Source organism: Nestor notabilis, unplaced genomic scaffold (genome assembly GCF_000696875.1).
Source record: "Nestor notabilis isolate BGI_N333 unplaced genomic scaffold, ASM69687v1 scaffold27264, whole genome shotgun sequence".
Classification (NCBI taxonomy): Eukaryota; Metazoa; Chordata; class Aves; order Psittaciformes; family Psittacidae; genus Nestor; species Nestor notabilis.
The window spans coordinates 10981-23542 of NW_009924705.1; the positions used below are offsets into that span (position 1 = coordinate 10981).

Sequence of the window (12562 nt, forward strand, 5' to 3'; positions counted from 1 at the left end):
TGATTTCCATGTCTCTGCTTGGTCCTGTGATCATCATCTTTTTATGCCCTCACTGTTTTATAAGGGGTGACTGACCCCAGGAGCAATGCAGTCCTGGTACTTGTGCTGGTGCTCCCCACAGCCTGAGGGGCTCTCGACCAACCAACCTGGGATTCTGCTGCTTAGCACTGAGGTCCCCTACTGAAAATAGCAGCACCCTCAGGGACTTACACACGTGGCTTCAAACAAGTGGAAGACAACGTAGACAGGCATGACCCAGGCCACCAACTCAACAATCTCCCTGGGCACAGAGAAGAAACAATGACGGCTTTGGGGAATTGACCTCCGCACACCAAGGATGGGAGTCAGAGGAACTCACTTGTCCTGGGTGAAAATGTATCCCAGCACATCCTTCGTGGTGGCTAAAATGGCCCCCACAGCTATGCAAAATGCCCCTGAAAAACAGAGCAAAGTGCTGAGCTCAGGGAGCTTGGAGCCAGCCAAAGGGAGAGAGCAGGGGGAGAAGAGGGGACCGAGGACTGCAAGCGCTCCTGCTGTGCCTGGAAGGAGCCCTGGCAAAGGCTTCCCATCCTGCTGACGGCCTGACCTGTGCAGACCAGGCTGGTGGAGGAGGACCTCTTGGCTGTCTCGATGTCGCCGGCGCCAAGCGCATTCCCCACCTGCACGCTGGCGGCCGTGGCAAGCCCCAGGGGGATCTGAAACCACAGGGCTGAGGCTCGCGTGTGCATCCGGGTAATGGGAACACAGTGACAGCAGAATGACCACCCGGCAATAGGGTGACAGAGTTCAGGGTTTGATTTAAAACATCTCCATAGGAGGGATAAGCAGGACAGGGAGAGGCTTAAGTGTAGAGGAGGAAGACACAGATTTGCTGGAGCTGGTTTTTGCTGGGTGTGCCTCTCAGGACGGAACCTATGGAGTGTGGTCTGGAATAAGAACCCCCAGCCCTTACCATGAAAGCAACAACGGAAACCTCATAGATGATGGACTGGGCAGAGAGCTCTATGACACTCAGCAAGCCTGGGAGAGAGAAGGTCAGCGCTGGATGTGGGTGCCCAGGGAAGAGCTGCAGCTCTGCTGCAGACACTGCTCTGTCACAGCCTGTCCACCCCCCTGCATCTCCCCTTCTCCGCTGACCTATCAAGAAGCTCCCGATTTCGTAGGTCCACCACTCAATGCACATCATGAGCATGCTGGGGATGGCCAGGGAGGTGAAGCTGTCCCACTCCAGCAGGCACTCGCTGGACCAGCCTGCAGAGAGGAGAAACATCATTGGATGGATGACCAGACTGTCCACGGGTTACATCCTTGAGAACAGCTGAGGCAGCTGGAGATGCCATTCCTGAAGCTCCCGATTTCGTAGGTCCACCACTCAATGCACATCATGAGCATGCTGGGGATGGCCAGGGAGGTGAAGCTGTCCCACTCCAGCAGGCACTCGCTGGACCAGCCTGCAGAGAGGAGAAACATCATTGGATGGATGACCAGACTGTCCACGGGTTACATCCTTGAGAACAGCTGAGGCAGCTGGAGATGCCATTCCTGCTTGCAAAGCGCCACAGGAGCTCTAGCAGTACAGCATATGCATATGTGCTCTGCTGACGCCATCCTGTGGGCCAGAGAGTGGTGCAACCCTCAGCTCATCCCTCCTGGAGCAGAGTGTCCGAGGACAACCTCGTGCTTACATCTGTGCTCATCCAATTTGAACCCTACAAAGCCTTAGCAGAAAGTTTCATTTTCCCAGAATGAATGTTCTCTGCCCAGCACATCTCTGCCAACGCTCACACATGACGTGCTGCCACTGGAGCAGCACGGTGTTACCGAGGTGAACCGGCCTGGGGTTAATATTTCACTGTCAGCACTAACAGAATTTACTGGATAGAAGTGAGAACATTCATGAACCCTGTGTAAAGCAGGAACTGGAGGAGCTGCTCTTACCTCCCCAGGTCTTCACATGGAGTTTCCTGCCTATAATATACAGGAACAAGAAAATGGCTTGTGAATATTGAGCCACAGTGTTGGCCCAGGCTGAGCCCCTGCAGAGGAAATGAGAAGGGTTGTTGTCATCCTGCTCACGCCTCCCCGGCCTCAGGGTGCCAGAGCAGAACCTCCCCTGTGAGTGCCAGATGTTTGGTCGTGCACAGTGGTGCTGATGTCCCTGAGAAGTCTCATGGCCATTGCCAGGGGCCGTGTTGTCCCCTCTGTGGGATGCGGGCGCTACTCACGTGATGCCCAAGTGGAACACGTAGAGGAAGATGCAATTTGCAATCACGTTGATGATGTTGCCAATGACCCCGCTCAGCACCAGCGGCCACATGATCATCTGCAAAAAGGAGGAGATGGGGGCTATGGTGTCTTCACAAAAGCTTCAGGAGAGAGGAGCAAAGGTCTCCACCAGCCCCGCGCTCAGCAGCTTTCCCAAGCCAAAAAATAAGCTTCTGATGATGTTGCCTGCTTGGAAAACAAGTGTGCTGGAGGTAAATCCCTGACATGGGAAAGTATGAACGGAGTCCATCAGGCAGGTGGACACAACCAGATGTGGGATGGGGTGATCCCCAGCGTTAGAGCTGCTCAGGGAAGCCTAGATGGTGGTGGTGACAAACGCTGCCCTGCCATTGGGAATGGCAAACATGACAAGCCTGAGTGCATGGTTGAAGGGACCCCGAGTGCTGTGTCTGAGGGCTGTGGGACCTACCTGGTTCTGCAGGTATCTTGTCTCCAGGTTATACAGAAAAACCGCCTGAAAAGGAAATTGTTGGATGAGATGAGGCCAGCACTGAGCAGGGGAAAATAGGAGCAGGATGCCCAGTCCCCATGTGTGACCAACATCCAGGGTGCCCACAGGGACTCACCGGGAGAGCAGGGACAAATGCCATCACGTAGTGCTGGGTTAACCTGGGGGTCACCAGAGGCTTGGTTAGCGTGGGGCCAGGGCCAGATGCAGCCCCACTGTGCTGGGGAGGGAGGAGGCCATGGTGCCAGGGCCACGGGACCACCTGACCTGGAGACCTCAGGGTCCTGGCGCATGAGAAGCAGGAGCTGTTCGATGTTGATGAGGATGGCACAGCAGGGGAAGCAGCAGAGCAGCAGGATGAGGGTGGCACGCTGCAGGATCACCCCCACGCGCAGCAGGTTCTTGCTGCCATAGGTCTGCAAAGAGAGAGGGTGGCAATGAGATCTGCTGCACTGGCAGCACACCGGTGTGAGGGGGACATGGACCTCGTTGGATCCTGACCACCACAGGCTGCCCAAAATGTATTTGGTATGTCAAGGTAAGCACGGAGCCCTGTTATAGGATTGCCACTTGGGAACAGGCTTCCCCAACCCCCAGGTACAGCTGGGGCTCTCTGCAGCATCAGCCAATGCTGGAAAACCCTGTGTCTCCAGGACAAGTGCCAGCATCTCTTACCCACCTGTGATATCAAGGTGTCACATGCCGAAGACAAACCGTAACCTACAGAGATGGCAGTAACATTTATAACCTGGAAACAGGAGTTAAAAAAAACAAAGAGCCAACGTGAGCATTTGAGACTCTGAGGCAGGAAGAGGGGCTAAAAGGAAAAGCAGGAGTCTGAAATCTCCTCCGTTCTTGTCTGCCTCTGTTCCCGTATCCCGTCCCAGTGTCAGTGAGTGGGAGCTGGTGCCCAGTGCCGAGGCAGATGCTTACAGCGATGGCCAGTGTGACAGAGGCCAGCTCGACCTTGCCCAAGTGGCCACAGAATATGGAGCTGACGAGGTGTATGAGGAAGATCAGCAGCTGGATCAGGATCTAAGCGCGGGGAAGAGGAGAGGCGAAGGTCAGAGATGGAGATGAGCTGGGGTGGCTGTGCTGAGGGGAGCCTGCTCCTCCTGGGGTCCTTACCAGCGGCCCTGCCAGCACCAGCAGCTTCTTTGTGTCCTCCCAGAAGTTATCTGGAACCAGGCGCTGAAACCAGTGTCGTTTCTTCCCGCCGCTGCCTGGCGTGGGATCATGCTGGTCAGTGGCCATGGCCTCTCTGAAGCTGTTCTCCTCGGGGATGTTCACCTGCTTCATGCTGCTGCTCGGCCACGGTAGTGAAACAACCCTCTTCCTCCTCTGCACTCTGTTAAAACCACCCAGCCACTGTGAGCAATGTGTAACCACAGTGGGTGAACTTCAGCCGGGGCCAGGTGGGCTGACTGCTTGCTGCTGGCAGTGGGGTGGCCATGGGAAGTGCTGGTGGTGGGTCAGGGCAGGGCATGGAGCCGGTAAAGGTCCCGTGCACCACGCGGGCAGTGCAGAGGAGCCTGAACATGGGACAAGGCACTTGCTGCCTGCACTGAGCCAGCGCAGGGGCTGAGCCATCCCAAATCGCACCCAAGAGCCCTCCTACCTGTCTCCTGCTTTGCTGTGGCTCCTCTGGCCAGTGCGCTGGAGGGTTGTCGTCCTCTTCCAGCAGCACTGGAGGATTCGTGGGTCCGTGTCTAGTGTCCCGTGAGCTGGTGCTGGCAGTGGTGGAGCTGCTGTGTGCTCAGCGCCTCTCACTGCAGCACAGTGGTGGCCAAGACAAGCCGCCCTGTTGGCTCCAGCTCTCAGCCTCACACAGCAGCATCGAGTTTCTCTGGCACCATTCCCCAGCCAAATATAGTGTCCTGCCTTGTCCTGGGACAGGAGAGGTGGAGGGGAGCTGCTGCTGCGGGGCAGACCCTGCTGAGCTGGGCTCCAGTGTACTGGGTTGAGCTAGGCAGCTTCCACCTCTCCCCAAGCTCCTATACCAAAACTACTGGGATTCTGAGCAGGGCAGAGTCTGCCACATCCTTTCCCCCCATTCGAGTTCAGGGTTGATGGCTGTTTCAAGCTCCTTTATGCCAGACTTTATTATGTCTTTTCATTCCAGGCACCCAGCACCATGTGCCAGGATCATTGTGGGTTGGCAAGGAAGTGCTGTGCACCAGCTACACGTGGGATTTATCTCCAGTGGCTGAGCATGTGCCATACAGCTGCAGGTAAGACACTGGGACACATTCCAAGGGGCTTGGTGGTGAGGGCAGGGGTAAGCAGACAGTGCTGTGGTGGTTGCATTAAGACATAGAGTAGTTCCCTTATGGTTCTATAGGGTTGTGCACCACACCACCCTCTCCCATGCGGCTCATGGGAGCATTCAAGGTGCACAAACCTTGCTTTTGTACCCAGAGCCAGCCCCAAACTGCAGGGCCAGGAGGCTGAGGCTATGTCCTGTGCAAGCCCATCATGCTGCACAGACCAGGCACTCCTCTAACAGCTCAGTCATGCCAATGACCAGGGTCATGCTCACACCACATTAACAGCCCAATGTTTACTCAGAAAACTTTATTGTATCAAAATCCCACCTTACAAAAGTGCAAAGAAGAGTTGCTTTAGGCCCTGTGCCTGCCACACAGCAGGGAGAGCAGGGCCAGCAGCCAGCACCCGATGCCCCAGCAGCAATCAGAGCAGTCAACCATGTTCCAACAACATGGGCCCCTTGCTCTGCACTGCTGCAATAAGTGAGCTCTGTCATGCCAAGATACTGGCACAAACTGATACATGAGGAAACCTGCTACAGGCAGCAAGAGCCTCTGCCATTAGCAAGTGACATGGACAAATGGCCCCAGGGAACAGGAAACAGGATAGCAGCACAAAGTCCCTGTTGCCTTCCCCAGACAGCCCCAGGATACATTCCTGCCTATCACAAGTGGCATCCCAGTGTAGTGCAGTGCAGTGCAGGAGAAGGGACCAGCACTTTCTTCCCAGGTGCTGCATCCTCACCCCCTTTAAGAACTCTGCATGTGGGATAAAACATTGTGAGTTAACCAGAAACTGCACGAAGTGATTCTTTACAAGGAATTCCTCCCCCTGCACCATTGTCCTGGGACATCACCACATGCCCTCTCGCTCTGTGCACAGCTCCCCAGTGTCCCGGGTTCTACCCATTGCTGGTCAGGAGCCGGACCAGGATGCCCACCAGCAGGACAGCGACAGCAGTGGCAGCAGCCAGCACGCGGCGGATGATCACAGCCCTCCACGCCACCTCAGGAGGAGCAGGGACAGCAGCAGGCTCTTCCTGTGCGATGAGCTGGTGGTCAGGCTGCCTCTCACCTTCGATGATGCTCTCAGGCAGGACTACAGTGTCCACAGCATCAGTGTCAATGGAGATGTGGTCTGTGTAACAGAAAGGTGAGTGTTGTAGGGAAGCTGAGCTACAAAGTCAGGGCATTCCAGTCCGATGCTGCACGAGCACTAGGGACAGTCCTTTCCCAAGGCTCAAGGACACTGGAACATGACACAGCAACGTGGCAGACCAGGCTCTTCCCTGGAACAGCCAGGGTGGTAACAGTGGGTAACAGGGTGTCTTGTACCCCATTACAAAGTACAAGGGAAGTGCCACTGGCCTGGGACCAGCACCAGGCACCTGGGCTTGCAGGACAGACACACTGCCATGCCTGTGAAGGAAAAGAAGGGCTGGGTGGAGAATTTGAGCTCCCTCCCTGTTGTCAGGCCTGGTTACATACCCACAGCAGATGTTTTGTTAGCAGCTGTGCCATTTGAGTTCACATCTTCCACTTGTTTTTTCAGTCCAGCTCGGACTTGAGCCTAAAAGCACACAAAGAGTTGCTCTTCTCAGAGCAAGGATCTCCTGCCCAGCCAAGCAAACCTCTTCCCTCCACTCCCCCAAAGCAAGCATGATTAGCACCAAATTGCTCCTCTGCTACAGGACAGGGACAGATCCCATTTCACTCTTGCCTCCTCGCAGAGGGCTGTGGCATTGTACTGGGACAGGAACTCACCTAACACCTTTCAAGAGTTACCAGACAGAAACACAAGTCTCACCTCTTCTGCAGCTTTCTTCCAATCCATGCGCATGACAAAAGTGGAGAAGGAGAGGGCTTGCAAAGAGATACAGATGATCATTCCCACCCACAGACCTGCAGCAATGGAAGGTTACTTCAGGAAAGGCCTGACGAAAGCCTGCTTTTGGCAGCCACTGCCAAAATGCCCAAGGTCGTGAGTGGAATCAGGTTATTGCCCAATGTCTAACCCAGTCTGGATGGGAAAGCTGCCCTGAGGTGTTCATATGCTGGAAGCAAACTTGGATTTACTGGGATACTTCAGCCCTGATTTGATGGAGGCTACTCAGAGGCTGTCTCAGGTAAACACTTCAGTGTGCAATCCAGCCCCACTGGTCCAAAGAAAGATCCAAGCGCAAGGGCTGAGCTCAAGGCACAGGATTTGGCCCAGCAGAAGCAGTGCTGGCAGCTCATCCACTGCCAAATTGAGGCAGGACACACATACCTAACACCCCCATCTTAGCTGCAAACATCAGTGAGATGCCGATGGGTAGGCCCATGGTGTAATAGCCGATGGCGTTGGCAATAGCACCCAGCTTCTGCTTCCCTGTGCCCCGCAGCACGCCGCCACACGTCGCCTAAGGAAAGCAGGCAGAGGAATCAATACACTGGACAGCATGTGCCATGGAAGATACCACCACACGGGTATGGCAGGGCCCTGTGAATAGGGGAGCCCACAGCACTGTCCTGCAAAGCCAAGAGGGACCAAAGCCACATCACAGGGCAATGGTGCAGCAGTCCTCTTGTTGCAGGCATGGGATGTGGAGCTGTCTGCAGACAGTGAGGCATGCCAGCAGACCCCATAGTGCTTTCCGTGCTGCCTCAGTCCCTCTCCCAGGGACATGACAGGAGGAAACAGGATGAAATTACCATCTAACCAGTTGTATGAATACTGCCCTTATGCTGGGAGTACCTGATATCAAGATCCAGCTTCTCACTCATGTTGCTCTGACAAGCTAGTAAAAAGCTAAAGCTTTGCCAGGGGAAAAGAGGGAGAAAAAACCGGGTTGTTTGCAGCAATGCCAAAGGGCAACCACAAGCACAGGGGATACTGAGGTGCTATAGGTAGTGCAAACAGCTGCTTTGACAGTTATCAGCTTGCTTCTCTGTCCCATTTTAAAAGATCAAGAGTGAGCTAGAGGCAGCTTTGCACTCTCCATTGCACCCCAACCTACAGAGAGGAATTGCTCCACGTGCTGGAATACTCACTGCTGCTGCATCAAACAAGTGGAACGGAGCAAAGATGATCATCACTTTGGACACCAGGATAACGATCTCCCTGTTGGGAAGATGCACGTACTGATCAGGGAAAACAGCACAGCCTGGCCCCAAGGGACTCTGGTTCCGACACATCTCCCTCAGCCAGCTGCAAAGCCTGATCCCAGCCCATGAGACGTTAGCAGATGTGTGCAGCTTGGGTACCACCACGGTAGTGTCCCAGTGCCAGAAACGTCTGTGCTGCCCAGTGGGGAGGAACCTTTGGGGAACATGTTTGCCAGACGGAGGTTTATGAACTCTGTCAGCAGCTTCTGAGCAGATCCTCAGTATAAATCACGCTCTCAAAGAAGGTAGTAATACTCAAAAGCAAGCTGTTAACCCACTTGTCATTGGTGAAGATGTATCCCACCACATCCTTCAGGGTTCCCAGTAACGTTGCAACCATCACAGCAAAAACTTCTGAAAGAAAAAGAAATAGTCAAATTTCTCGCTTCAAGGGCAGCAGGTCCTGCTCCTGACCCAGACCTCAGGGCTTCATGTGATGGGGACTTGACTTGGCCGACCTCCAAGTGACACTACAGTAAAGGACAAGTCTGTTTTCCTCACTTTCTCCCCAGATACTCCCTCTACTTTCCGGAGGTGGAGGACACGAAGCTAAATTGCGTTTTTAACTATCAAAGCCTTTGTACCAGGCTCCTAACAGAAAAGAGAAGCCAGGGTCTCACCTTCCCCTAACAGTGTCCAGACAAGTAGGTCTGGGTTCCTAAGGGGAGTCCCCAGCCCTGAGAGAGGGAAACTGAACCATCTGCTGATAATTGCACTTTATTCCACTCTGCAGGACCTGGGCTGACCTGTACACAGCAGAGCAGTGATGCAGGAGGTCTTGGCTTGCACCACATCCCCTGATCCCAAGGCATTGCCCACTCTGACGCTTGCAGCAACGCTGAACCCCAGAGGCACCTGAGAAGCAGGAGATAGGGAGGAGGTGAGTGGCAACAGAACCTGGAGTAATTTTCCTCTTCCCCAGTAGAGAATTTGAGGCAAACGGGCATTGCTGCAGCAAAGGGATTTTCCATCTGCCGGCCTAAGAGTCATCACCTGCCTGGTACTGACTCCCGCTTCCCTCCCAGCCCTGATATGCAGGACCATAGTTTGGGGGCTTCCTCCCAGGCTGATCTTATATACACACAGCCCTTACCATGTACGCTGCAGAGGAGAGCTCATAGATGACAGACTGCGCACCCAGCTCCACCACACTGAGCAGACCTGGAAAAGATTCGGCATTTCCTTCACTGGGTCAGAATTCAACTCCTCCTTTGGTGACAAGAAGGCAGTGACTAAAGGGTTCCCATCTAACAGATGCAGCATCTTGCAGAACCAACCCTGCATGCGAGGAGACTGCTGGCAGGACACACTCAAGAGGCAGCCACCAGAGCAGGCGTAGCTGGAAGATGACCTGTTGAACTAGAGTTAAAAAGAGGATTTGGACTTACCTGCCAAGAAGCTTCCGATCTCAAAGGTCCACCATTCAATACATAGCATGAGCATGCTGGGCACCGCCAGCCAGACAAAGGAACCCCAGTCCAGGAGACAGTCCTTAGTCCAACCTGCAATGAGGAGGTGAAGCAAAATGAATGCATGTTCTCCCTCTCCCCCACCAAATGAAAACCATATGCTCTTCTGGACACTCTCTGAGGACAATCACCCCCGCAGCTCACAGGACATCAGCCTAGTCTTGCTGCTGTACCATGCTGAGACATGATGATCAACAAGAATGTACTTCGAGCTACAGTAAAGGTCTTGAGGACATAGCTACAGCATCTTCCTGCCAGGAGGGGATGGTAATCCCTTTGTTAGTTGCTGGTGATAGTGCCAAATCCTCAGGGCCAGATATTGGTATTTTGAAGGATTAAGCTATGAACAGTACCTCCCCAGGTCTCCACGTGAATCTTCTTCCACCACACGTAAAGGAAGAGGAGAATGGCCTGGGTGTACTGAGAAACAGTGTTAGCCCAGGCAGAGCCCCTGAGGAGAGAGACAGGCAGGTCAGAGGGTGCAGAACTGGGCACCCAGGACACCCCGCAGCCAGTAGCAAACCCTTGCACCCAGGATGAGGCTGGCACCACCTTTGCTCACACTTACACCATGCCCAGCTTCAGCGCGTACAGGAAGAAGGCGTTCATGGCCACATTAAGGAGGTTGGCTGCAATCCCCGTCAGCACCTGAGGCAAAATGATGGCCTGGAAGCCAAGGAGGAACTTTGGAGTTTACTGCCCCAACACTGCCCAAGCCCCAGCCAGCAAATGCAGGGGAGACCTACATCAGTGCCCAAGGAGAAAGCCAAGAAGGCAGCTCCTGTTTCAGGTAAGGCTGGATTGTGTTAGGCATGCAGAAGGGAGCTGCAGGGCTCAAGAGCTGGTGCAATCTAAATGCAGAGTTGGGAGGTAGCAATGTGGAAATGGAGCAAACCAAGAGTGGTTCCCATGAACAATCCCTGCCCTTCAGGGCTGGCTGGAGACTCTGCATCACACATTCCTCAGCCCAGCTCCCCCCAGATGAATTTAGATCCCAAATTTTATGCATGTTCTAGAGTCTGGCTAGTTATACCATACCTGACTTAGTAAATATCTTGTCTGCAGCTGGTACAGAAACGCTGCCTGCGGAAGTCAAGATTAATTTCATCAGCACCACCACACTATGGTTCGACTGCCAGCTACCATTTAGCACTCACAGGTGGGTCCTTCCCTCAGCTCCCCTCACTGCCCAGCACCCTGCTCCTGTGGTCTGGTTGAAGCATGGCACCCAAAGCCAGGAGTAGCAAAAGGCACCTCCCATGCCTACTGGGAAGAGAGGCCAGTCTCTAAATGAGCAATCTCCTGTGCTTCCTCATCAGCATGAGAGCACTTGAAAGCCTTGGAGGAAAGGATTAACCTACAGACCTTTATTCCCCAGGGGTACTGCTCCTGTCTTAGAGGGGCCAAGAGCACAGCAGCTATGAGTGTGTGTGAACAGCAAGCTGCAGGCTTTATCTCAGAGCTAAGAGTGGGCCCTGGAGCCCCTGGTTCCAATGTCCATCACTGGTTATGTGTTGTACAGAGACATGGCCTGCAGTAAAAGCTTTTGCACAGCAAGATGAAAGACTGCATATTTGCTGGTCCAGCAGATGCTGACCAACACACATCGGCTAAAGCCCAAGATCAAGGGGCACATTGCAAAACCCTCACTATGCCACTCTGTGATCCACGCAGCAAAGACCCTCCCTTCCCTTCCCCTAATGTTACTGAGGGATGCAGAGCTTTAGCAGCTTTAGCAGCAACTTACAGGAAGTGCTGGAATAAAGATCATCACGTAGACCTGAGTTAACCTGGAAAGACAGGCATTTCCTCGGTTAATAATAGAGCAAAGCGAGAACCAAGCCAAGCTGCACTCAAGCTCCATAGAGCCTTGATTTCAACACCACATGGCAACCCACCCCCAGCCTGATCCAGAAGGGCTTTCTCTCATTGCTGACCTGGAGACCTCAGGGTCCTGTCGGATAAGCAGGAGGATCCGCTCAGTGTTGATGAAGAGCGCCCAGCAAGGGAAGCAGCACAGCAGCAGGATGAGGATCCCCCGCTGCAGAATGGTGCCCACCTGCTTCAGGTTCTTGCCACCATACGTCTGAGTCAGGAGAGAGGACCGAGGTGAGTGTTACAGGGAACCAAAGGGTCTGGGCATGTGCTCAGGACAGCAATAGGCTGATTAAATGCATTTCCCATGCCCTGCAGTGGCTAATGCCACTAATGCTGGTTGGGTGCAACTGGCTCTCAGGTGGATTGCACATCCTTTTGCTACGCAGGCATGACCCAGGGCTCCCTGGTGAAGCTGCAGGGAGAGAGTAGGCTCCAGCCAGTATATCTGTAGCCCTCATGCTGTCTGGAAGCTGTCATCCTGCCACCCTTTGTGCCCTGATCACACTGCACAGGAGGTGAGACATCACCAATCAAACCCCACCAGGCAGAAAAGAAAGAGGGAGCTGCTACTGACCTGGGACATTAGTGTGTCACATGCCGAAGCTAAACCAGAACCGATGGAGATGCCGGTCACGTTGATAACCTGAGGAGAGATAAAGGACTTGGGATGCAAGGGAAGGTGACAGGGGGCCTGGTCCAAAGCACCAAGTCCCTCCCAACTGGTTGGGGACACAGTTCTGCTACGAGTTTTTGTGAAGTTTCCAGAATAACACATTCTTGTTACCCAATAATCTTTTCTCCCTTGTAGTGTGGAAAAGAATCCTCTAGCAAGGGATGAATATCTAAAGGGTCACAAACAGTGCTGCTCCTAGCCACACGTGCACACCTAGGTCTGGTGGGTCCAGAGAGCTGGTCACTGGATCCAGCCCCCTGCCCCCTTACACTGGCACAGGCACCCACTGCTCCGTTCCCATTTCCTGCCTGTGCTCAGGGTCTTCACATACACATTCCTAGGTTCTGGGTTTTGTTCCCCCCCCCCCCCCCCCTTTTTTTTCACTGAGCCCTAT

The 12562-nt window shown here is 53.9% G+C and overlaps 2 protein-coding genes across 2 annotated transcripts in view; both read right to left on the minus strand.

Annotated features, from left to right (window-relative positions):
* The window catches only part of LOC104404335 (multidrug and toxin extrusion protein 1-like), a 5854-nt gene extending 1821 nt beyond the window's left edge, over positions 1–4033 (minus strand). Inside the window, 13 exon segments of the mRNA XM_010012741.1 lie at positions 211–280; positions 359–434; positions 587–695; positions 953–1020; positions 1138–1251; positions 1939–2036; positions 2226–2323; positions 2696–2740; positions 2853–2895; positions 3002–3150; positions 3414–3482; positions 3668–3769; positions 3863–4033. Coding sequence (XP_010011043.1) covers positions 211–280; positions 359–434; positions 587–695; positions 953–1020; positions 1138–1251; positions 1939–2036; positions 2226–2323; positions 2696–2740; positions 2853–2895; positions 3002–3150; positions 3414–3482; positions 3668–3769; positions 3863–4033 — 1212 coding nt within the window.
* A 1870-nt stretch (positions 4034–5903) lies between these two features.
* The window catches only part of LOC104404337 (multidrug and toxin extrusion protein 2-like), a gene marked incomplete at its 5' end in the record, with an annotated part of 6849 nt that continues 190 nt past the window's right edge, over positions 5904–12562 (minus strand). Inside the window, 15 exons of the mRNA XM_010012742.1 lie at positions 5904–6139; positions 6490–6571; positions 6809–6903; positions 7271–7403; positions 8035–8104; positions 8427–8502; positions 8895–9003; positions 9242–9309; positions 9537–9650; positions 9971–10068; positions 10186–10283; positions 10656–10700; positions 11365–11407; positions 11555–11703; positions 12070–12138. Of these exons, the coding sequence (XP_010011044.1) occupies positions 5904–6139; positions 6490–6571; positions 6809–6903; positions 7271–7403; positions 8035–8104; positions 8427–8502; positions 8895–9003; positions 9242–9309; positions 9537–9650; positions 9971–10068; positions 10186–10283; positions 10656–10700; positions 11365–11407; positions 11555–11703; positions 12070–12138 (1485 nt within the window). The remainder of the gene's footprint in view (positions 6140–6489; positions 6572–6808; positions 6904–7270; positions 7404–8034; positions 8105–8426; positions 8503–8894; positions 9004–9241; positions 9310–9536; positions 9651–9970; positions 10069–10185; positions 10284–10655; positions 10701–11364; positions 11408–11554; positions 11704–12069; positions 12139–12562) is intronic.